General features: G+C 39.3%; 2 protein-coding genes across 2 annotated transcripts in view; both read left to right on the plus strand.

The window, feature by feature from the left end:
* Window positions 1-8,570, plus strand: part of col24a1 (collagen type XXIV alpha 1 chain) — an 89,207-nt gene extending 80,637 nt beyond the window's left edge. The window contains exons 48-60 of the mRNA XM_074668805.1: window positions 997-1,104; window positions 1,207-1,314; window positions 2,206-2,259; window positions 2,365-2,427; window positions 2,607-2,660; window positions 2,818-2,853; window positions 3,797-3,832; window positions 3,936-3,962; window positions 4,688-4,753; window positions 4,869-5,037; window positions 5,129-5,238; window positions 6,892-7,128; window positions 7,220-8,570. Coding sequence (XP_074524906.1) covers window positions 997-1,104; window positions 1,207-1,314; window positions 2,206-2,259; window positions 2,365-2,427; window positions 2,607-2,660; window positions 2,818-2,853; window positions 3,797-3,832; window positions 3,936-3,962; window positions 4,688-4,753; window positions 4,869-5,037; window positions 5,129-5,238; window positions 6,892-7,128; window positions 7,220-7,366 — 1,215 coding nt within the window. The 3' untranslated portion in view covers window positions 7,367-8,570. The remainder of the gene's footprint in view (window positions 1-996; window positions 1,105-1,206; window positions 1,315-2,205; window positions 2,260-2,364; window positions 2,428-2,606; window positions 2,661-2,817; window positions 2,854-3,796; window positions 3,833-3,935; window positions 3,963-4,687; window positions 4,754-4,868; window positions 5,038-5,128; window positions 5,239-6,891; window positions 7,129-7,219) is intronic.
* A 979-nt stretch (window positions 8,571-9,549) lies between these two features.
* Window positions 9,550-20,953, plus strand: part of znhit6 (zinc finger HIT-type containing 6) — a 57,983-nt gene continuing 46,579 nt past the window's right edge. The window contains exons 1-4 of the mRNA XM_074668544.1: window positions 9,550-9,784; window positions 11,146-11,211; window positions 14,803-14,909; window positions 16,114-16,199. Of these exons, the coding sequence (XP_074524645.1) occupies window positions 9,666-9,784; window positions 11,146-11,211; window positions 14,803-14,909; window positions 16,114-16,199 (378 nt within the window). The 5' untranslated portion in view covers window positions 9,550-9,665. The remainder of the gene's footprint in view (window positions 9,785-11,145; window positions 11,212-14,802; window positions 14,910-16,113; window positions 16,200-20,953) is intronic.

A 20,953-nucleotide genomic window follows, 5' to 3' on the forward strand; every position in this document is an offset into this window, starting at 1 on the left:
GTTTGTTTTTTTGTCTTTCAAATAAAGAAAACAAGAATATGCAAATGGTACAGCTCAGAAATAAGGAACAATAGGTCATCTATATGTCCTTCTGTGGTGAAAAATACAATCTCTTGCAGGAGTCGTTTATTAGGCCTTCAATCGGAAATACACAATCCATTTTCCCAGTATTGCAAAACATTTTCTGCTCTTAGTTAAGCGAGATAGTCAGTCTTTTCATACTTTTAATTTGAGACACAGTTTTGATCCAGTCAGTCTTTATTGGAGGATGGAGTTGCAGCCATTTTTGTGTTACAGCTTTTTGTTTTCAGCTGTCTTTGCATTTATTTAAGCAGGCTTTTGACGCTACTTGTACAACTTTATGTTTGATTTTCTAACTTTTTGTAGTCCTTGCTGTTTGACTACAATTTAATTTTTTTTGTTCGTGTGTTGTTACGATCTTATTTTAGATTTTACACTTTTGTGAAGCACTTTGCAACTCTGTTTTATGAAAGATGCTCTACTAAACAAAATTTACTTACTTACTTTTTACTTTCTGCAAATAAAATCTTAAATAGAAATAGAAATAGAAATAGAAAATACTTTATCTATCCTCGAGGGGAAATTCAGGAGTCACCGCAGCATTTAGGAAAACAAAAGTAAGAAAGAGTATAGAAAGTGCAAAAATGTCCATAAGAAATTAGATAACGACATCCCGTCCACCACTCTCCAAACAGGTATATATCAATCTTTTAAAAGTGGGTAGTAAAGTTACCAAGATAGATTTTGGAGAATGAGCTGTCAGTCCCGTCAAAAAAAATGTTTTGTAATGTCCTAGTTCCTCCCTCCAATAAAACTGGATTTTGTATCATTTTCAAAATTTGTGAAAGTGGTCTGCTAGTTCTTCCCCACATTTCCTCCATCATAGACTCCTACCAACTTCAGCTGTTTGGATATGTTTTATTTTTGAAGTACCTCTTGTTCAGCTTTATTCACACCCTTTTTGTGTGCATGTAGGGTTCTCGAGGTTTGGTTGGACTGGAAGGACCCATTGGGCGTCCAGGTCTGAGAGGAGAGCTTGGTCTTCCTGGGCTTCCTGGAGAAACAGGACCACCTGGTCAAAAGGTGAAAATATAAACACAATGAATGCTTATGCAAAATGTTTTTACAAACCAAAAGAGTCTTTGTTGAAGTCAACTGAAAGTGCTGATCATCAACCTTTGTCAGGGAGAACTAGGGCTGCCAGGGGACAGGGGGGCTTCAGGAAATAAAGGCATGGAGGGGGCCACAGGTGACCAAGGCAGGAAAGGTGACGTTGGACCCAAAGGACAACCAGTAAGTCTTTATATTCATCCACTTTCAGCTCCAAAACCTGGAGACTTGTTGAAGTCACAACTGTGACTCGTTGTTCTGCTGTGATAGGTACCATCTCTTGGTGTGTGGTGTAAAAAAAAAAAAAAGAGTTTTGTAGGCTCATACACATTCTTTAAATCCTCTCTATATATAGCTTCAGGGTTTTAGATATCCAATCCATGGAGGGATAGAAAAAGTGTGTGTCTGACACTTTTCCACCCTGAGTAGAGTAACAAATTATCTGGGCGAGACCAGGAATGGAAACATTCAGCCTGGTAGGCCAAGTTATGTAAGATCCTCACACTCCAGAGACATGAAAAAGAGGTGCTCCACTTTTCTTATGTAACTCCTTAAAGATGAAGAAAAAAGAAACAACATTCAATCCCTCTCGCTCCACTCATTTTCTCCATTGATGCTGGTGAAACAGAGAGCAGACTCGGGCCCTTGGGTCAGATCTCTTTACGCTTTGCACTGAATAGAGTTTCTTGGTCAAAGTGGTTGGCCAGAAAGCCAAGCTGTCTGGAGGATGTGGATGACTGGCTGCACAAACATGGTGTCTGCCACCCTGGACGACAGACAGACAAAATTTAGACACACAAAAGGGAACAGACACCAAACCTCCCAGTGTGTGTTACGAGGGGGTGTGTGAATGTGGGCTGGTGCTACTGTACTTACAGGAGAAAACTTCCAGACACAAAGCCCTGTGTGATCCTGTTCTTTGGAAGTGAAAAGGACATTTTTAAAATGCTAACAGTACAGTGAGAAAAGATGAAGTGCAAAATACAATGATGATATCCATTAAGCACCTAAATATACGTGTTTATTGCATGACCTGTTTGCCAACTATTGTTTTCCTTCTCTGTCTGTTTGTAGGGGGAGTCTGGAGATCTGGGGATGGTTGGTTTACAAGGATTTCCAGGGCCAAAGGTAGGAGACCAAGTAGGATGCAACTCTTCAAGGTGTTAAAAAACCGATAAAAGTTAGTGTATCAGTCTTGTCAAATGAAAACACACCATTTTTTTCTTCCAACAGGGGCCGAATGGTGATCTGGGTTTTAGAGGCTACCCTGGCCCCAAAGGCCCGATGGGTACCCTGGTGAGTTCAACAAGAAAAAAACAGAAACTGTAGGCCCTTATTGCTTTCCTAACGCTATTGGATGTGTCACATAAGCAGCAGAAAGTGGCGTACACAAACTTTAGATCACACAGGACATGTTGAAATCTTTAGGAACACATTGTAATTTCATGTATTCACCCCTCTCCTGTTTGTTTCAGGGATTCACCGGACCTGTGGGCCCTGAAGGAACGATGGGCCCCATGGGAAAACCTGTAAGTTTCTGTGTACACAATGAAAGAGCAATTATAAGAAAGATTTTGATTGATGCTATAAAGAAAAGTCTTAATAAAATCAGTTTATCAACTAGCAGGGCGCTAATTAAAGCTTAAACAACATTATGATGTTTACATGTTGTTTTCTTTTCCACAGGGACCAAGAGGCCCAAAGGGAATCACTGGCGAAATGGTAAGATTTGATGAAGACCATGAAAGTCTGTGAATCAACTCTACTTGGTTAAAGTTTGTGAAGAAGTGCAACAAAATCCAGAATCTTCTTTGGACCAAACCATAAATACAATGAACAAACTGAAAAGTCAAACTAATGACTCACAGTCTGATTACATCATGACTCCTCCTCACTGAAGCGACAGCCTGAACTTCTGCTGAGGGCATCGCGGGCCCTGTTGACATAGACCCTCGTCAAATATGAATGTGCTGTATAAAAACAAATGCGACAGCTGTGTTTGAAGATGTATGAAAGCTTATGTTCTGCTATAGCTCTGTTTATGTGGCCGACAGTCACGGTAAAGTGAGTCATAGTGAAAGGAGCTGTTACTCAGTGTCTCCTGGAGCTGGCTGCAGCCGTACTGTACTCATATACCCTCCTGTGTAAACACAGAGGAGGAAGAGCCCTGTCAAAATGTTAGCAAGGCAAACAACAGAGCAGCCCTCATATTCACGCCGACATACCTGCTTCAAGTCTGTGATGCGAACTGGAGTTGGATCCTTACATAAGTTTTAACACCTGCAGTTCAGCGCCAACTCCATTCTATAGGTCACCTGCTGTTCCAAAGTCTGCCAGAGGGGGCAGTAGATGACCAGTCAAAATCCTGTTTCTATTATTTCTCACAGCATCACAGAGAAAGATGTAGGAAGTAAACAGTATACGCTACTTTTTCCATTTTTGTGATTCTGGCTTAAGTAAAAGAGAAATTACTACATTTTTTTCACTTCTGTGTGCAAACACTTTTTTGTATTTTCTTAATGTTATTTTATTTTTGCTCTTGTTTTTGTAACTTTTTTGCACCAATAGACCAAAACAAAATCTTTGTAATGTAAAACTACTTGGCAATAAATCTGACTCTAATGTCGTTAGCAGTTTTGACACTTGTTCCTGTGTTTACTTTCAGGGGCCTCAAGGACCACAGGGAAGTCCAGGACCCAGAGTAAGTATTGAATGATTGACTTGAATATTTTACAAACATTTGAAATAAAATAAACTCAGGAACATAGTTTACTGACCTCTCCTCTTTCTCCTCTCCTATTCAGGGGCCTCCTGGCGCTCCTGGTCCATCAGTAAGTGCTTTACATTAAACAATTTGACTGAATCAGTCTGTGGAATAGGTTTAAATCAACATTTTAGATCTGTGTCCTCCACAGGTTGTTTGCATTTATTCCTAAAACCTGAGTCCTTTGTCTGCTAAAGTTACATTACACTTTGTGATACAACTGGGACAAGTGATAGCAGCTGTTTTTTTAACAGCAGAGGACGTCGGAGAGATTCGATTTGCTTATTTTCTCTGCTGAAGATGATCACCTCAGAAACCAAAAGAACCAAAAGATTAAAAAAAAGAACATATTGATTCTTTAAGCATTTACAGTGGAGATCAATCATTTATCGAAACTTTGTCCCTTACATGGAAACGCGCAGCTTTCGTTTACTTGCGTTACCTTGTCATCTACAAGAAATTCTGTGAAATTAAAGAGACACAAAGAGACTTTTTGTTGACACATATTCTGTGATAACTAATGTTTATGTGGAGTGGAATGTGTTTTTCTTTCCCCCACTGAGGTCAGGAATGTGAGGGTTTATTGATGTAAGACTTATTTTACTGCTTCCCTCTGCTGTCAAAGTGTATTCTTATCCTTCTGAGGTTTTCTCTATAAACTCTACGTTATTTAAGCGATCATGTTTTCCTGAACCAAAGAACCAGTCCGTAGATTAAAACCTTTCAGTTAGATAATGAGCAGAGCTCTGGCTGGTTATATCATCCTGAACCTGTTGATGTTGAATCCTACAGAGGCAGATTTATGATGACTCAGCGGTCTACGGCCTCTCTGACTCAGATGCTGTCGTCAGGACAGAGGTAAGGCTCTGACATGCTCACTTAGGTCTATTCTGTTTGACATGTTAACGGTGTCATTACTATGATGAAGGCTTAAATGTTTGATTTTGGACTTTGACATTGTTTCCTCGTACAGAGTTTCCAGAACACAGAGATGAACATACCAGACCAGAACTCAGAGATCCTGAAGACTCTCCAGTACCTAAGCAGTGTGATCGAGAGCATCAAACAGCCTCTGGGTACACAGGAGAACCCGGCTCGTTTCTGTAGAGATCTGCTCGACTGTCATCACAAGCTCAAAGATGGTGAGAGTCTCATCAACCTGATACTGAAGTTTCCGGTGTGAGCTTCGATTAAAAACTTGCCTCTTTCTTTCTCTGAATGGGGAACTTGTAGGTTGGTTCTGGATTGATCCAAACTTGGGCTGTAATTCTGATGCCTTCAAGGTGTTCTGCAACTTCACTGCAGGAGGGCAGACGTGTTTACACCCTGTGGCCTCCAACAAGGTAACATCGAAGATGTTTGTTTATTTCAAAGGGGCTGTGAGGAGTTTCTAGGTGCTCTTGCCAAAGTTTCCTTCTAGATATATGTCTGATCGTAATCCACACTTTAAAATGAGATTATCAGTGCCAGTATTATAGGTTACAGGTTATTTTAAACAGCTATTTATTAGCCTCCAGAGCAGGACCAGATTGACTTACGACACACCAAAGTCTCTATGACAACACCACGCCAGCTGACGAAGTTTAGTAGTGAGAAGTGATGGTGGGCACTGGAGCCTAACTGTCAGACAGAAAAAGGACAGAAGAGCAGAAGAAAGATAAACAGGAGAGGGATAGAGCACGAGCTAAAGGCTAAAAGAGCTAAATTGTTTATGCTAATGTTCATTCCAACCCACAGTCAGCAGTTATTCTGCAGTGGTCTGTTCAAACTTGAGAGTCTTTCAATAAAATGAAGAGTGAGGTTCTCTGCTTGGTAGATGACTGGCAGGACATAACCAGGATTCACGAACGTTGCACGTTACGGTCATGTCTTGGAGCACCGGGTTGTTGGCTAATTAACTGCTGTACAAACTAGAGCCCGACCGATTAATCGGTCAGGCTGATTAATCGGGCCGATTAATCGACATCAGCCAAAATGTAGCCGATCATAAGAATTTTGCTCCGCAGAGATTCTTTCGCTCCTTCTCCTGTATGTCTGTGTGTTGGGCTGCACACTCCCCGAGTGCCCGCCCCCTCCGTCCACCATTATGAAATGTAAGAATATAGAGTGACGTTTTAACATCGTGTTAGTTGCTAACTTGTGAGATAAACAGAGATAAATGCTACTGTTATTTCACACGTCCACCATTACCTAATGTAAGACTATAATTTGGCGTTTTAGCATCGTGTAAGTTGCTCATTGTGTGTTTACATTTAATTTTTTTTTTATACTTACTGTGTTTAAAGTTTGGCTTCTTTATTTAAGGTGTTTACAGTTTGACTTCTTTATTTATTGTGTTTACAGCTTGTTCTTATTTATCATTGGTTAACGCTACAGTTCTTATGTTAACAGTTTTATAATTTAAGTTCCTTGTTTTAATTTAAGTGTTCTGTCTCTGTCTTGAATCATATGGGTATTATAATGATTTGTGATTATATACAGTATATATCCTGTGTATACCAATGAATTTATTATATATATCAGCCAATATATCGGATATCAGCCGATATATTGGATATCGGCCTTTATATTGGATATCGGCTTTTTTTTGCCCCCAGTATCGGTATCGGCATTGGACCCAAAAATCCCATATCGGTCGGGCTCTAGTACAAACTGACAGTGTTTACTTGTTGTCACATTGGTCTACAGATACGTCAAAGCACCAGGAAGGCTTCTACAACATTGCTTGATGTCACGTTTCAAACAACAGCGCTGCGTAACTGTACTGATAAATACCTTACCTCAGCGCATTGTATCCAGTAAAAAGTTGTCTAGAACGAAGAAAATTTGTTAGATCTGATCTCCATTTAATTCCAAAACAAACACACGCCTTGCTAAAAGTCAGTTACGACAGTGTACGTGAGTCTCTGGGTCCAATTAAAACATATCCTCCTCACAGCATCGTTAAGATGTGATTTTGTTGGTCTTTGAGTCTTTGAACCTGCTTTCTACTTCAGATGGAGTTTGGTGTCGGGAAAGTCCAAATGAAGTTTCTCCATTTACTGAGTACTGAGGCCAGCCACAGCGTCAGTCTCCACTGCCTGAACGATCCTCCATACAGCACTGCAGACAGCTTCAGCTCCACTGAATCTTCACCCCAGGAAAACACCACACTCCGCTTTCGTGGCTGGAACAAACAGGTGTTTGAGAAAGACACTCTACTTGAACCACAGGTGCTACAAGATGAGTGCAAGGTAAAGAGGTCAAACTCAGCTCATCCTGTTTTCTCATTGAATATGGCGGCCTAGTTGTGAGGTATTCACGTGTCTTTTTGTTCTCTTTCAGATCCAAGACGGCAGCTGGCACCAGTCACGTTTCTTCTTCCATACTCAGGACAGTCGTCAGTTACCTATTGTAGATATACAGGAGTTTCCCACATCGCAGCCCGACAGTCAGCGGCATTTAGAAATCAGCCCAGTCTGCTTTCTCTGACATCCACATCACCGTTTATCACCCTATAAACACGAACTACTTAACATGGAAGGCTGTTACGAGAATGGCTGTCTACCAAAGAGTGAGCTCCTCCAGAGTTTGTTGTCGTTCCTGGAAACAGTTCATGGGACCGGTCATGTCCAATTAAAGGAAGATCTTTGTGGAAGAGCTGAGTCTCTGCGAACCATCCAGGCCAGGAAGGCCCGAGGAGAACATGTGTATATCAATATTTATCAGTGATTGTTTAAAGTGTGTTTTATCAAACGGTGCTTCTGTTGTCTGTGTATGGACCCACGTTACTCCCTGATCACAGGGTCGGGCCTCACAGAGCAGCAACCTGTCCAAACCCTGAATCGCACACCTCCCACTCTCCTCACCACCCCAAACACAAACCATCCTAAGCAGAGGCCAAACCTGAAGGAGCGTTCAGGCCTTTACGTAGGAGCACTGTCTAACTCCAGTTTTTATGAGTGCAATAGCATGTGGATGATGTGTGACTTCATGTTTTTCAAACAAAGGCTTTATTTGACATTGTTTTCATGATGTTTTTGTCTTTGGTCCTGCCCAGCCGGACCTGTACATCTTGACAGATGGTGCTCTACCTCTACCTGCTCAAATGCTTTCTAGAATAGTTGCTTATGTCAGGTTAGATATTTTTTGCCTTTGTGTTGTATGTACCGGTTACATCAAGATTTATTATGTTGTACAAGTACTTATTTTGATTTGGTCATTTCTAATTTATGAACCATTTTTGATACACTACTTTTTTGTAGCTTTTCCTTTTATGTGGTAGGTTCTTCAGGGGAACCCTATTATTGGTGCTGCAACAAAGAATGAGTCATCAGTGAGTTTTAACATTTCCTGTGTATATATTGACAGCATACTGTATGTTTATTTATATCCCTTTTTGCCACATTACTGTAACACAGTAAGTTATACTCTCAGAGAAATATTTGGTCCACCACAACTCAGTCCAAAGAAGTATTTATGTTAAAGGTGTGTTGGTGTGTACACACCTGTGACTGTGTGTGTTTTTCATACGGTTCTTTCAGTTCATTCAGTGGTGGTCAGGAGGACTGGCAGCTATAGTAGGCCAGAGTCAGAAAACACAGTCATCATATTCTTAAGTTATATTATCTTGAACAAAGTGTAATTATATAAAGTCTTTGGAGGATAGGTTGGATGCAAATGTGTAAATAATTAAGTTGACAAACAAATAAATGAAACATTTTATCCAAAAAGTGGTTTCGTACTTTTTCTGGTTTGCATCAGGGTCTTGTCTCAATTTGTTGGAATTCTCTGTCACATTATCACTCGCCAGCTTAACATTTTATCTTACTTAGTCATCATCTAGCAAGCTTTTGGAACCATTACTCTCACAAGTTGCTCATACTAACAGATAAATAATGTATTTTTGTTTACCTGAACCTCTAGATTAGCTCCAGAGTTTAACACCATTTCTTTTTTAAAACTTAAAATCAGAGAGAATTCTGTTCCTATTCAATAAATAGAAGAGACTTTGAAAACATTTGATGTCCTCTTCTTAAAAACATTCAATATGTCAACCCTATAACCAAAAAATGAAATGGGGGGCCGGCAAGTTGATGTTGATACTTTTCAAGTTGCCATGTGTTTGCTTCTTAATTTTTACTGTCTCAAAAACACAATCATCATCTCTCTGTTTTACACTGAAAGTCCTGGGTTTGAACCCTGAACCAGTTCACTGCTGAGCAGTAGCGCTAACCACCGCGTACACCATCATCCCAACACTCATTTGGACTTCTTCAACTTTCCAGTTCAGTCAAAATCAAAATCATCTGTGCGGTGGGAGAATTTCATAATCTAGGATAATTGGTTTATTTACTTTCCAATTCATTCTGTGTGTTTAAAACTGTGGTTCATACTGCAGTGGAAGAAAGTCGCATCAGTCCTGCTCCATTTGGGAAATCCCTGGCGTAGATTGAAATGTGAACTCTCCTCTTGATGGCTTTCATAACATTACCATCTCAAAATGAAGTGCTACTTGTTTAGTTATGAGCACAGAACGAGTCTGACAAAAATAAAGACTTTTTACTTAAAGCAATAACTAATTTTCTTATGTTTTAGAGCTCTTGTAGAAGTTACTCGTCTGACATAACTCAGAGTCATTGTAGTTCCCCTCCACCAACACCAGGTGGCAGCAGTGAGCAGGCTTCTAACCGGAACTCATCTCCACGTGCTGCAGCCCGCAGGCGTCCACCGGCGGAAGAGCGTTTGTTTTGGTGCAGCCCGAGTTCAACGTGTTTCTTCAGTTACTGTGATGTGCTCTGCTGTTATTTTACCGACTTCAGACATAATGACAACTGTAGACACTCCAGAGGGAAACGGAGGCGTAGAAGAAGAACTGAGAGGAACGAAGAGGAAGATTAGCCTCTCAAAGTGAGTTTTAAAGCATTTAGAAACTCAGGAGCTAACTGCTAACTGAGATAGCACACAGGCTCATGAGTTTTCTTTTCTGTGTTTGCTGGAGAAGAAACTTATCCTTCGTTGTCTTATTAAGGTTGAAAATGTACAGACGGGAATCTAAATGCTAAAAAAAATAGCGCTCACAGACGTAGCATCTTGGCCAGCTTAGCTACAATGTTAGCATGCTCGTTTTCTGTCCAACATCAAATTTTCTCAACTGTCATTTTCTTTTCGTTTTTCCTGACGTTTAATCTTATATATCAGGGGTCTTCAACCTGTGGCTCTGGAGCCTCATGCGGCTCTTTGACTCCTTTGCAGTGGCTCCTTGTAGCTTTAAAAATAGTATAAAAATAAAGGGCTTTTAATATTTGAATGATAACGACAAAGACACTAAGTAAATTCATAATATAAAATTTGGAATAACAATGCATCAACAAAGCTTAAATTTTTTTCGGATTTTTTTTTATTTCAATTTTTGACATTTTTGCAAATTAAGAAAAAGAATTCCATTTTTTTTTTTTTTTTAAAGATTTAGCAAATTTTTGATTTTTTTTAAAATATAAATCCCTCTTTTGCAATTTACGGAAGTTTTTACAATTTTTGGAAATTAAGCAAAATTTTGAAATTGCATTATTTAGGTTTTTGGGTTTTTTTTGCGAATTTATGACATTTCATCAATTTCTTTGAAATTTTGCACATTTTTAAAAATTCATTTTTTATTTCGCAAATTTTTGATGTTTTTTTTCCAATTATCAAATTTTGCAAAATTTATAAAATATGACACTACAAATTTCTTTTTTCTTAAATTTGCAAATTTATTAAAAAATAAATTAAATAAATTGATTTACAAAAATTAACAAAACTAAGAAACCACATGTACAAATGTATAAACACAAAAACTTAACCCTTTAAAATAATGATTCACCTGATTATACACTTTTTTTTGTCTTAATGTGAAGATAAAGTAGATTTTGCCGCTCCCAAATGACTTTCATCCAGGTGAGCTGAGGCAAAACGGCTCTTTTGAAAGTAAAGGGTGCAGACCCCTGCTATATATCTTTAAGTCAACCGCATTAAATATCTTATATGGACACCTGACGTTTTAGTACAAGGTTTTTTGACAGAGTTTGACTTGTTTACATGATCAAACTACAGACAATGTCAGCAACTGATGAGAGAGCTCAACCTCATGTAGATTGTAAGACATGCACTTTACACACACAGATTCACCAATCTGTAGCTTTTAAGGTTAAATTGCATCCTTCTGTTATATGTTTGTTTGGTTATTTATTTACAGACAGTTTGTAATGAGCCTTAATGTTGTGTCTTTGCAGCTGTGGAGTGTGTGGATCAGGGGAGGCCAAGTACAGGTGTCCTGCCTGTCTTTCCCATTCATGCAGGTAAGGTTTTTGTCTTTACTGGTGATAAACATACCAAACTGAAGGGAAGGGAAATATAAAACTCAAAGCAACACAAGAGATTTAATCACATTGTTACATTAGAAACTAGAAAAGCACTCGGAGAGCGCAGACCTCCACCAAGCATATTGTGATTGTCACCAACTCTTTAGTCCGACTTTAATGTTATACTCCCTTTCAGCAGACTGTCTGCTACAATTTGGTGTTAGTTGCAGGTTTGTACGATAATTTGTTACCTGACAGTGTTGAAAAGTTATGATGACCCAGTACATATTTCATATTCTGGATCTTAGTGTCCAGAATATTGCCAGGATCTGGATCGTACTTTTACATCTGTCAGAAATTATGCTGACCTTGTCTTGTATTGTTTTGCAAAGCAATCCGACCATTTATGGTGGAGTTATATAAAAATATGGTGAAAACGGCCGTATCTCACAATGATAAAGAATCCTTTATTTAAAAAAGTCCAGGATCCAGACAAGATCTGTTTGTTACTTTTTGAGTTATGTTGTTCACAGACAAACAGACAAACTCTCCCAAAAATATAACCTCCTTAGCGGAGGTAATGAATAGGTATGTTTTCTTCAAATGTCCACATCAAGAACCGTTCAGCTTGTTTAATGTGTTACTTTGTCCATGTAACAGGTCTTGGTATTTACATGTTATGGTAAACAAGGTTAAATTTAGCAGAGGGAAATCAAAACACCCTGTGTGTTGATGCATCATAATCTGAACTGGACCTAAAGAAAGTCGATTTTCTCACAATTTGTGGGTCAAACAGGAACAAAGAGAAGTTAAACTGGGACTGTTTCAATCCAGTTTGAGTTTATTTATTGTTTTGCACAAAGCACCAGCATTTTAAGTTCAAAGTGGACTAACTGTATGAAAACCATATTATTAGTTCCAACTCATGGAAGAAAAGGAGACTTTGGACACGTGTGTGTGCACAGCTAAATTCCAAGGGCCATACATTTTTTTCAAGGCATGATGTTTTGTTTTTTTTACTCTAGCAATGTCAAGGTAGAAAAGAAAAACAAAAATAACAACAAAAAAAACTCAGAATTTTACTGAATTTGAAACAAAAGAAAAAAAGAAGAAGAAGCCATTGTTTGCATCAGAGCACTTGACCTTATATATCCTCTGCAAACATGACTGTAAATGTATTATCCATGAACTATTCCATCTTTTTCCTGTTTCCTGGGTTTTTATGTTCTGTGTAGAATTAAATCCATTTCCATATGTGCCTGTCATGACCAAAAACTAGAAAAAAAACATATTTTTTCTTCTGAAGCAGAGAAAAGTCATCATTGAAGAAGAAGATCGGCTTTACCTTTGCGTGCAGTTATGTTATATTCATAATCAACTCTTGGCTGCGTTTTTGTTTGTCCTGACTGACCTTTTCTTAAATTCATGGCCAGCAACAACATACCAGCCATCCAGGAGCTATTCCTTGAATTCTATGGATCCTGAAGCATTTACAGTCTAACCTTTAGCGACTAAATGCCATACTGAAGGTCGTACCTGAAAATTTCATTACAAGTTATCAAAGAGCGCTGGGGGACGTCCTGCCTTGCTCTCTTGTGGCCGCCTGTTTTCTTTGGGCATTGTTCAGCATTCCTTTGACATAGTTTCTCAGATACAGTCGTTGTCCGACCTGGCCAAATACCTGTCCCTCAGCAGGTATCAGAAAGTAGACCTTTCTGGGCTCTCATTTAAGCCAGTTTAATGTGGAGTTTGGAGGAAGAAAGCCAGTGAGAGGCACTGTTACAAAATCAGTCTGGCTGCAGTCGGGTCTGAACTGGAGATATCTCAGTCATCGGTAAAGATGGGATGTGTGAATTAAATGTATGCAAGAGGAAATTGGAGGTGAAGTGCCAAATATGAGAAGACCCTTTTGACCAGTTTTCTCCTCTCTTATGCAGATGTTTACTTCTTGTCTTCTAGGGATGAAACCGTTCACAAAACTCATGGTTCGGTTTCTTAAAGGTCCCATATTCTGCTCCTTTTCTGCAGTTTAATATGGATCATTGATGTCTTCATGAAATGGTAGTAACATGTTTTGGTCCAAAAAGCCAATAAATCAAGCACAGCCGCATTGTTTCCAGGCTCTCATAGCCCCTCTGTTCAGAACGCTCTGATTTAGTGGGTGTGACCTTCATATGTAAATGAGCCGCCGCTGATACCGCCCCGCTCTTCAGCGTCACTGAGAGCGGCGCCACGAGCTCCGAGTGCACAATGTTGACAAAACAGCGAAGCTCGTTTACCGTAACATTACAGGCTAAAACAACAGGCTCACTGCAGCTAAAGTTAGCATCCTGAAGCTAACACAGAGACAGGGGGGACACTGAGGAAAAGCTCTTACATCTGCTCCACAGCACACAGCATTTAAAATACTCACATTTCCAGGGTCCCAGGTTTGTTGGTGGATGGTTGGTAATGCGCCTGGATTTAGGACCAGTCTAATGGCTAGCCCTCTGTTGTACTGTCCAAAGTTGGAAAAGCAGTCGGCCGTGAAGTGACTAGCACACTCATGCACAGTTTTACTGAGTGTAGCTGGAGCATTTCCTTGATAAATGAACTCTAGACACTTAGTCTTGTCTTCTTCTGAGGTGGGGAGCTTGTGCATGGAACTATGTGGCTGTTTACAGCCAAAAACAGAGCAGTGATGGCTCTTTAACTTTGGCATTCTCCTCCCCGCTGCTGGAGAGATTGGACTAGGAGGGGGTTGCGGGGGTATCTTCTCTGGTGGACCAATCAGGTCAGACTTGCTCCTGATTGGTCAAAAAAGGGAATCGCTGACGTCGGCAAATCCTCAAAATCCAAACAGCTTGTTTTAGGTCAGGATTTACATTCACAAGGACTACTAAGTACAGGTTTTGTCATTAAATATCACATTTTGTGGGCTGGGAGGAAAGCTAAAGACCCACAAATTTCACTAAAAGACTTAATAAAGTGATTTTTGCACAATATGGGACCTTTAAATGTAGCAGCATGCAGCTTGGCCTGTTGCTTCCTTACAAACCAGTTTCCAGAGACCTTTGAAGGTGTCAGAACTGTGACAGACATTTTTCTTTTCTTTTGGAAGATTTGTGAATGAGTCCTGTCAAAACAGATTAAAGAAACTTATTGAAACTCTTAACTTTTCACCCTCACATTTTTCACTGTTTTTGCCTCAGATGCACTTAGGTACAAACTTGACCTCAAGTTTTTTGAGCGATGCGCCTCATAAAGATAATTGTTTTCTCAGAGTCTTCCTGCAGGCATACGCCTATGAAAAATGATGATAATGACCTCTTTGTGTAATGAAACAAATTAATCAGTGTTCCCACCTGCTCTGCTGGTTATTTGTCTCCATCAGTCGGGGTCGTGCCCTCGTTTTATAATTGCCCCTCTCCGTTCAGCAGATCAGCAGGTCTTAGATAACATTTGTTGCATTTTGACTTTTTTCCCTCTTTGTTCTCGGCGCTGACCTTTGTTCGCTGTCTGGACAGGCTGTGATGGCGCCAAACCAAATTCCTGTAAAGAATGAGAGGAGAGGTTACCCAACAGATTGTGTTTGTGTTTGTTTTTCAGCCTGCAGTGTGTGAAGAAGCACAAGGCGGATTCAGGATGCAGCGGAGTGAGGAATAAAACGGCCTTCGTGACGCTCTCCCAGTTTGATGAGATGGCTCTTCTTAGTGGTGAGCGTCCTCCCTGTCTTCTTAGTTAACCTCTGTGTGGGAAACACTGGCGTTGATCTGAAGATGTTCTGAAATTAAAATGTTTATCCATGGTTAATAAACGCACAGACCGTCTTTATGCTTCGCGAGCTTTTCCTTTCCTTCTGGATCCCCCTCAATTTGACTGATGTTTTTTGTCTTGGCTGGATTATGACCCATTACTTTTTAAAATTACAGTTGTTGAAATTCAATGACATAGTAGATTTTATTATACTGTCACCCAATAATAACAATGGCTTAATTCATTTTTGAGGGAAAATGAGTTTTTGGGTTGAATCATCTCTTGATCATGCTGGCCATCACAGACACAACAAGACTATTCTTCTTTCTGCTCTTTTTTCAGTCACATAAAAGTTTTTTTAATTTTTGCATTAAGATTTTTTTTATTATTATTATTTTGTATAAAGGGTTTCTTTTAGGTTTGGATTTGGGGTTTTTTGTATCAAGGTTTTTTTTTTTATTTATGGAATAAAGAGATTTTTTGTTTTTATATTAAGGTTTATTTTTTATTTTTGTATTGAGGTTTATTTTTGTTTTTGTATTAAGGTTTTTTTTCTTTTTGTATTTGTGTTTTTTATTTTTGTATTAAGGTTTTTTATTTTTGTATTGAAGTTTATTTTTATTTTTGTATTAAGGTTTTTTATTTTTGTATTGAAGTTTATTTTTATTTTTGTATTAAGGTTTTTTTATTTTTGTATAAAGGTTTTTTATTTTTGTGTTCTGTTTTTTTATTTCTGTATCAAGGGATTTTTATTTTTGTATTAAAGGTTTTTTATTTTTGTATTGAGGTTTATTTTTGTATTCATGGTTCTTTTTATTTTTATATTAAGGTTTTTTTTATTTTTGTACTAAGGTTTTTTTTATTTTTGTATTAAGGTTTTTTTATTTTAGTATTTGGTTTTTTTTTATCTCTGTATTAAGGGTTATTTTGTATTAAAGGTTTTTTTTTTTATTTTTGTTTTGAGGGTTTTTTATTTCTGTTTTAAAGGTTTTTTATTTTTGTATCAAGGTTGTTGTTTTTTTCTTTTTTTTTGGTCTTCTTACAGATGACACAAAGTTGTACTGAACTAAAAACAGCTCAGACACATTACAGCTAAGAATTTTTAATCTTTAGTGGTCTAACTGAAATAAATGTGTGTTTTTCCTCTCCCCTCCTGCTCTGCAGACTACAGGTTCCTGGAGGATACAGGAAGATTTGCTGACGGTGCCAACAGAGACAGTCTGGTCCGGACTCCTCGATCCACGATGAAAGTAAGTCTTTAGTTTCAGACTCCAACTCATCTTTATTGAAGAAGCACATTAAAAAGTCCATCATAAGTAAATCAGCTTTGCAAACTCTGTGAGAAATTGAGGCCCCTGACACGGTTATTAAGTCTTCAGATATTTGTTAGAAACTCCACAGGCCCTCTTTAAATAGACTGACAGAAAACCGATCTCTGGACTAAGTCAATCTCTCATTCATCTGAGCTTTAATCCAGCCAGTGGTGTTCCAGAAATGTTCCTGGCTCATTGCAAACCCAGAAGAGTAATGCAGAAAACAATAATGGTGGTCAGTGTTGTCGGATCAAAGCCTCAGATCACTTCCAAGAACTATTTTTTTATTTTAATTTATTTCTTCAGAGCGATCAGATATTTTCAGCCGGGAACTCACACTCCAGAACAAGTAGCTGATAAGAATCGAGTGTTTTTGTTCCTCTAAATGAGAACTGTCTGATCGTTGCATTCCAGCGTCATTAGGTAAGGTGTTGAAAGGAAAATGTTAAAATAATGTGACATGTGTTTATAAAATCAAGTGTGAATGTTATTGTGTTAAAGATCCAGAAACAGATGGTCTCCTCTTATTGTTTTAACTCCCGCTCATGAGCTGGCTGTTAAAAAAAAAAGATGCTTAACTGTTCAGCCGGAGCAGCCAAAACTTTCCTCCTGAGTGCTGAAAACTCAATCTCAGCACCAGATCACAGCAAAGGTAATACAGATAAAGATAAAAACCCAAACTTTTTGACGCTGTGAGGTGAGCCAGCGCCGTCAGACTGAACCGAAATGTGCAAGGACACGAGCCGCAGCAGGGGTTTTCTGAGAATTTAACCGTCCTCTTTTGAAGCTGAAGAGTCGTTTTATCCAAAGAAATGTTAAAAAGGAATTTAAGGGTTGAGAGTCGTCCTCTGATACCTTCATTTCCAGCTCTTTCCTTTATTCATTGCTATAAAAATTTTTCAAAAACAGGTTTGATAACCATTAACCGACTCCCTCTGGAGTTTTTCTTGATGAGGTGAAGGAGAAATGAAGTGTTATGACTTTATTTTTACCCTTAGGCAGATTTAGTTTGCAGTGAATATTTATAACAATAACTATCAGCGTGAGAAAAGGCTGAACAGACAAAAGGAAAACAAGAAATAAGAAATCAATAAGAAGAAAAGGGAAATAGAAAGATAGGAAATGAAAAAGCTTGACTGCCGGTTGATAAAGAATAAAAACAACATGACATATTTTGTTGTGTATGAACAGATTCTGCATTAACCCTTTAACACCTGAGCCTCTAAATGTCTTGCTTTGGCCCAGTTTTCTGGAATACTTTTAACTTTCAATATCTGGCAGTTATTTCCAATTTATTTCCAAGTTAAAAAGAAGAAAAACACAAAACTGGATTTGATTTTAGAGCATTAGTGAAGGAAAAACTCTGAAATTAAACATAAATAAATTTTACAGGATAAAACAAAGGACTCTGACAGCCTCTCCTGCTCCTATCACACAAACCACTTGATGATAGCTGCTTCTCATCACATTTTACGTGAATTGGTTTCTGGTACTTTTGACAGAATTCGGTTGGTACCAGTGGCGATTGCTCTAACCATACACTCACACCAGAAGCGGTCTGAGCGTCGGCGGCATCCAGCCGCCATTCATTTTCTATGATCTCCAGCGTCGAGGGGCGTTTGAGCGGTGCGTTGCGAGCGGTGCGTTGCGAGCGGTGCGTTGCGAGCGGTGCGTTGCGAGCGGTGCGTTGCGAGCGGTGCGTTTGAGGCGGCAGCGATCATGAGCGGCGCGTTGCGAGCGGCGCGTTGCGAGCGGCGCAAGCAATGAGCTGAAGTTGGGAGAAGCTCAACTTTATGCAAATGAGCAGTAGCGTGAACGAGGCGTCAGCCAATAACAGGCCGATCTGTATTCCAGGGCGGAAGATTCTGAGGGAGAGAATGAGGATAAACAATGGAGGACAAACTTACTATTGCTGTGTCCGGCTTCCTGGAGCTGTATGATGTGTCTCTGTTTATCTACAGGGACATTAAAAAAAAAGAATGATACTTCATATGCAGAAAGAGACATGGTGGATCCCGCTCTCCTGCAGACTGATGTATGTGTGTGTGATGTGATTGACAGACCTGTGAGGAAAAATGTGTTTACTCCTGATTTTGTATGTTGTTTGTAGTTGATGATTGTTGGAAGAGGTAGAAAAGCCTGAGAGACACCTACAGAAAGGAAATAAAAATAGGGAAAGAGAGGTCTAGGAGCGGGTCTGAACGTTGTCATCCACAGCCTGTCGTAGTCTCACGTAGCAGCTCCAGCTGCTAGCAAGCTGGCACGGAGGGTAGAATTTAAATAAATAAACAAATTTATGATGTAGGCCTCTAAAAAGTGAGCTTCTCCCCTCTGAGTGACCAGCAGCCGCCACTGGTCGTTAACTATTAAAGTACCTAATTCATTACCCATCCTTAGTAGCCACAACTAGAAAGCTATTTCCCCTCTGGGATCATTAAAGTGTTTCTGATTCTGATTTAAGCAGTGTTTACATTTCCAGACTGTCTGTACAAACTGTCAGAAAGCATCAGAGATTATAGATTTTTAGTAATCCGTATTCTACCCAATGTAAGACTGTCTCCATATACAGTCTCTGTCTAACGTGACCTAATAGTTATTTATGAAGCGCTCCAGAGAAGGAGTTTGCTCAAATCTGCCTCTGTCCTACAATAAAATACACTTTACAGACATTATAAATATGAAAAATGTCTTAAATATATAACTTCATGAGTGATGTAAAAGTTCAGGATTGAATGCTGAGCAGGACTTTCTGAGCTGATGTCTTTATGAAGGTTATTATTTCTATAAGTTGTCATAAGAGCAGATGTTTTTCATAAGCAACTTTAAAATATGAGGGAGCTGTGTGTGTGGTTTACAGCGATTTACAACAATTTCAGCTTTAATGAAGAGTCCATGTGTTTAAACAAGTTATCTATGAGCAGCTTCTGTCTAACAAAGAATATTTGACACAGTTTTTATTTTCAGCTCATACTGATTCGGGTGTTTGTCTTCTGAGAGTTGTGCGTACTGGTTTTTGTGAAATAATAAAAATAGTCATATCATCAGAGTAAACACAGGACTCGTTATGTAAGATCAAATGAAATGCAGGAGTCTAATATACGTCTAATGCTGAAAACAGTCTTATTAAACCTCCACCGCAGCTCCACGCGTCCTCATATTAATGTTTTTCTCTTTTATTTCTTCACTTGTGTAATTTGTGGCCTCGGTTATGTAACGCTCGCTGCCGTTGCTCCAAACCACAGACCTTCATTTATGTAAGATTCGACGCCGCTGCCAGCATTCACCTGTCCTGTTACTACAAGAAAACACAACTTTTGATGATATGTGATGACTTGGACGGATGCGTGCTCTTTTATGGGATTCTCAGAGGCAGCGAATGCTTCGGCGGTCACAGATCAGTCAGAGTAATGAGGCCTATTCTCAGCGAGAGATAAAGGCTTGGCTCTCCGGCTCGGGGATTTGGGTTCCCACCAGGACGCTGCAAGTGCAGCATTTGGTTATTAGCCTTATGTAGCCTTGTCTTTTAATAAATCTATTTTAGTGTCTCATGCTACCTGCCAATCCAAAGTCCTGGAGGATTCTCGCCAGCGCCAGAAAGGAAATGCTGGTCCTTCCCGACTTAGATGAGTCCAGTAAGGAGAAGTTCAGGTCATCCTCTGGTTTGATCTTTAATGAATCTCGCACAGCTGGATTTATTGATGCGGAACAGATGTTTGGTGTTCAGGCCTTTCAGCTCTGAGGGAAGATGTCCCCCTGCTGACTTATCTATGCAGCTCAAATGCCAACGGGTCTGTGGTCCAAATAAATCTGTTTTGGGATTTTAATAGAGAGCTGTGTAACTTCCTGATTATTTCACGTCTGCTGGCTGATAGGTCGTTCTGTTCTTTGGGGATTTAAATGTGAGTTTTGGCCTTTATTAAGATACTGAATGTGCTTTACTCTGACTAATATTAGTCTTTTATAATACCAACTGCATGATTTAGTACGCTAATCTCTTCTGCAGGTATTGCTGAGTCTCTGCGAGTGATAAAAACTTGAATATGAAATACGAGGTTACATTATTCAGAATTGATTCGTGAGACTGCATCCTAATGGAGCAGAAGAAGAGCTGTCATCTGGACACTAATCCACAGGGTTAAATTTACAGACTGACAGAGGAAGCATTGCTTCTTAACATCATTAATCTCCCCCTGTCATTGTCATAAATCCTGAATTTCGCTACATGTTTACGGCTCAATCTGCGATGATGATTAACTCTGCAGCCTCGCTCTAGTCTGTACCAGCTTTTATTGAGCCGTCCATCCTATTCTTGGAAAACCCGGTGTCTCACAAATACCTCGAGGAGATTCCTTCAAACTGGGCACAAACGTCCTCGACTAAAGGATGATGCTGGTCACAGTCCAGAGATGCGGTCACTGTGTCTTCACATTTATCTCATTGTCTCGATGTAAAATCTCAGAAAACCCTGGACAGGCGTCTTCACATCTGTTTTATTTGTGTGTCTCTGACTTTCCAAGAAGAAGACTCAGTTCTTGTTCAGTAAGCCGACCGTCTCTTGTTTCTCTACGCTCTGCAATGAATCAAACAAATGGAGAGTGACATTCTCTGTGATTATGTCCTTCCTGTAAACCATTAGGATTCAATTTTACTCTTTGATAACGTTCTGCTTCTACAATACCGCTGGTTTATTG

This window comes from Halichoeres trimaculatus, unplaced genomic scaffold, assembly GCF_033239565.1.
Source record: "Halichoeres trimaculatus isolate MK-OKI-2021-1 unplaced genomic scaffold, fHalTri1.1 fHalTri1_scaffold_4, whole genome shotgun sequence".
Taxonomy (NCBI): domain Eukaryota; kingdom Metazoa; phylum Chordata; class Actinopteri; order Labriformes; family Labridae; genus Halichoeres; species Halichoeres trimaculatus.